This window comes from Nematolebias whitei, chromosome 1, assembly GCF_014905685.2.
Source record: "Nematolebias whitei isolate Nwh7 chromosome 1, NemWhi1, whole genome shotgun sequence".
Lineage (NCBI taxonomy): Eukaryota > Metazoa > Chordata > Actinopteri > Cyprinodontiformes > Rivulidae > Nematolebias > Nematolebias whitei.
Genome location: NC_056498.1, coordinates 44,249,812 through 44,252,922, shown reverse-complemented (window position 1 = coordinate 44,252,922; position 3,111 = coordinate 44,249,812). Strand labels below are relative to the sequence as shown.

At 42.8% G+C, this 3,111-nt stretch overlaps 1 protein-coding gene across 1 annotated transcript in view; it reads right to left on the bottom strand.

Moving 5' to 3' along the window:
* Positions 1 to 569: 569 nt before the first annotated feature.
* The window catches only part of ttc7a (tetratricopeptide repeat domain 7A), a 42,415-nt gene continuing 39,873 nt past the window's right edge, over positions 570 to 3,111 (bottom strand). The window contains exon 17 of the mRNA XM_037687557.1: positions 570 to 868. Coding sequence (XP_037543485.1) covers positions 650 to 868 — 219 coding nt within the window. The 3' untranslated portion in view covers positions 570 to 649. The remainder of the gene's footprint in view (positions 869 to 3,111) is intronic.

The window sequence follows — 3,111 nt, the reverse complement described above, 5'->3', positions numbered from 1 at the left end:
ACTAAGTAATGAGATGAAGTAAGTGATAAGATGAACTAAGTGATGTGACTTTTCGTGGTAAACTACCGGTACAGGATTTTTACATTTTTTTAACCAGCCGTGTTACCGACACTGTTCAGAAAAAGTTTTACTGTTCATATTTGTGTTTGTTACTGGTATATATTGTAGCATTCTGCTGTGGTTGACTGTCGGTCACATGGCCCCAGAGGGTTTATGGGTAAAATGTATGTTTTTTGATAATCATTTTGGTAAAACATTTATTGGTCTTTTAGTGATTAGTCTGTTCTTAGCCTAGTTCATGTGTTCAAACATGAACTCCCGTGGCTTATACTTGGGTTCGCTCTATAGATCAGTAATTACAGTAAACTTATAACCAAGTTTGTTGCCATGACAACAGATCAGCTCCACAGAAGGAGCTACAGCCACAGAAAGAGTTTAAATAAAGCTTTGATTGTACAGGATGAAGATCAGCTCAGAAGGAAACATCTGAAGTTCTGGAGGAACTGTCGGCCTGTAGGAGAAAATTTAAAGATCAATAGTTTCAAACTTTTATTCTCTGAAGGAATCCAAACTCATGAAGAATTTACAGAAGAAAAATATTTATATCTCCAAACATTAGAGCAGATCCAGGACAGGAGTTTCTGGTTCCTCAGAGCTCTCGGGGGATGACGGTGAAGGTCCGAACGGGGCAGGATGCCTCCAGCTCCAGTGCCGTCAGGAAGCAGTCTGGAGCCTGGCTGCACCTCAGAGCCTGCAGAACTTCGCCCAGCCCACTCCACGCTTCGTGGGAGGTGCTGTGGATTTGAACTGCGTCCCGCAGAACTTTCTCACCCAGGTGGACACGCCCTCTTTTGACCAGCAGACGACCCTAAATACACAAAACAAACTGATTTCAGTAAACTGGACTCATTTTGTGAATGTGCAGCAGCATGATGGATTTATCAGTTGAAGATCTGATGTCAAAGGTTACGACTTTGTCTCACAGGAACAAAGTCTTCTGTAAATTTCAGCCCACATCCTGGAGAGAACTTTCTAATCTCTTTGAAACCACATCTAAAGAGGCCTTCGTCCTGTAACAGTGACAAGAACAACAAAGTTCCAACCTGCTATGAACTGATCGAGGAGTGAAGACGTCTTTAGATAAAAGACGAAATGTTTCAACAAGAAGAACCCTGAAAGGTTAGAGGACCTGACTCCAACTGGTTAGAAGAGAGATGAGTCTGGTGTGAGGGGAGCGTCTCATCCTGGTCCTTGGAGCATCGCAATACTGACAATGGACTTGTGTCTCCACTGGTCCTGTTAGACCTCAGTGCTGCATTTGATACAGCTGATCACAATATTTTACTACAGAGGCTTGAATATGATGTTGGGATTACAGGAACAGCTCTAAAATGGTTTAAATCATATCTATCTGATAGATTCCAGTTTGTAAATGTAAATAATAAATCCAAAAAAGTTCAATCTGGTCCTCTGGACATTCAAAAAAACAAAAAGCAAAAAAAAATTCTAGAAACGTTTCGTCTCTCATCCTGAGGACTTCCTCAGTCTGAGGTGCTGTTTTCAGCTCAGTCTCTTAAATAGCACCTTCTCAGAGTGGATCAACCAGTTTGCTGCTGACAACCAGAACCAGCTGATCACATGCTCAAGAAGGACCATCAGCCTAACAATGGATCATTAGCACCTGATGGCTGTTTACTGTTCACAGAGGGCTGAGTGATACTAGCAATCACAGCATTGTAAGAGGGGGACAGTTGAACCTGGAGGCTCCGCCCCTGTTTAATGATGGACGGTTTCTTTTCACAAAGATGGCCTCCTTTACTCCTCTCTCAAACCATCGTTCCTCTCTGTCCAGGATGTGAACATCTTCATCCCTGAAAGAGTGACCGCTGGCCTGGAGATGAGTGTAGACCTCAGAGTCCTGGCCTGATGATGTTGATCTTGATGTTGAATTTTTTTTTGCTTTGTTTTGCTTTTGTTTTTTTGAATGTCCAGAGGACCAGATTGAACTTTTTTGGATTTTTCTACCTGGATTATTGAGCATGCATCAAGGTAAATAATAAATCTTCTTCATACACCAAAGTTAGTCATGGAGTTCCTCAGGGCTCAGTACTTGAACCAATTCTCTTTACCTTGTATATGCTTCCATTAGGTAAAGTTATTAAGCAGCATGGGATTGTCACAATCCTCAATGTTTAGACCCATATGCAGGCAGGCGAGCGAGGCAGGAGTTTAAAATAAAAATAATTTATTTTAAACAACAAAACAAAAAGGATGACATGGCAGCAAAAAACTTACAAATGAAGATCAGGCAGGCAAATAGGACGGGTTCAGATTCAGGGAGATAATAAGACAACAGGAACAGAGGAGGACTGCGATGTCTGTACAAGACAGAAAAATGACCGGACGAAGAGTGGAGGAGAGAAAGGCTTTTTATAAGACAGAGGGAGAGTGAGTAATGAGAGCACCTGGGCAGGTGGCTGATGAGACGGGCGGGTGTGAGTGATTAAGACTGAAGAGACTGGAGAGGCAGACTGGAGTGAGTGGAAAGTGACAGAAAACAGAAACAGAATCACACAAAATTATAACGAGCAGAATGACATAAATACAATAAGCAGAAAAGGCGAAGACAGAAATACCAGACAGCTGGGGGACAGACTGTGACAGGGATAAATGTTCATTGTTATGCTGATGACACACAGTTATATTTGTCCATGAAACCCAATGAATCCAATCAGTTACTTGGACTACAAGCATGTCTTAGGGTGCATTCACAGCGGCCCTGTTTAATCACTTTAATCGAACTCCAGCTCGTTTTCCTAGGAAGTCCGGTTCGTTTAGGGAGGTGTGAACGCGCCATCGAACTCTGTCACGGAACAAAAAGACAACTTCTGGCCCGGGCTAAAACCTAGGTCTGGGTCCGGTAGAAGAGAACTCCAGTGGTTCCAGTACAGTGTGAATGTAATCAGACCGGGTCCCGCTCCACAGGACAAACAAACACACATTTCTCTCATATGGAGCCGTCAGCTGACTTGTGTGAAGAACAATATTCTCCATGGTCTTCTGTCTCATCTTCTGCTCATGCTGAGTCCATTTTTCAACAATGGACTCAGC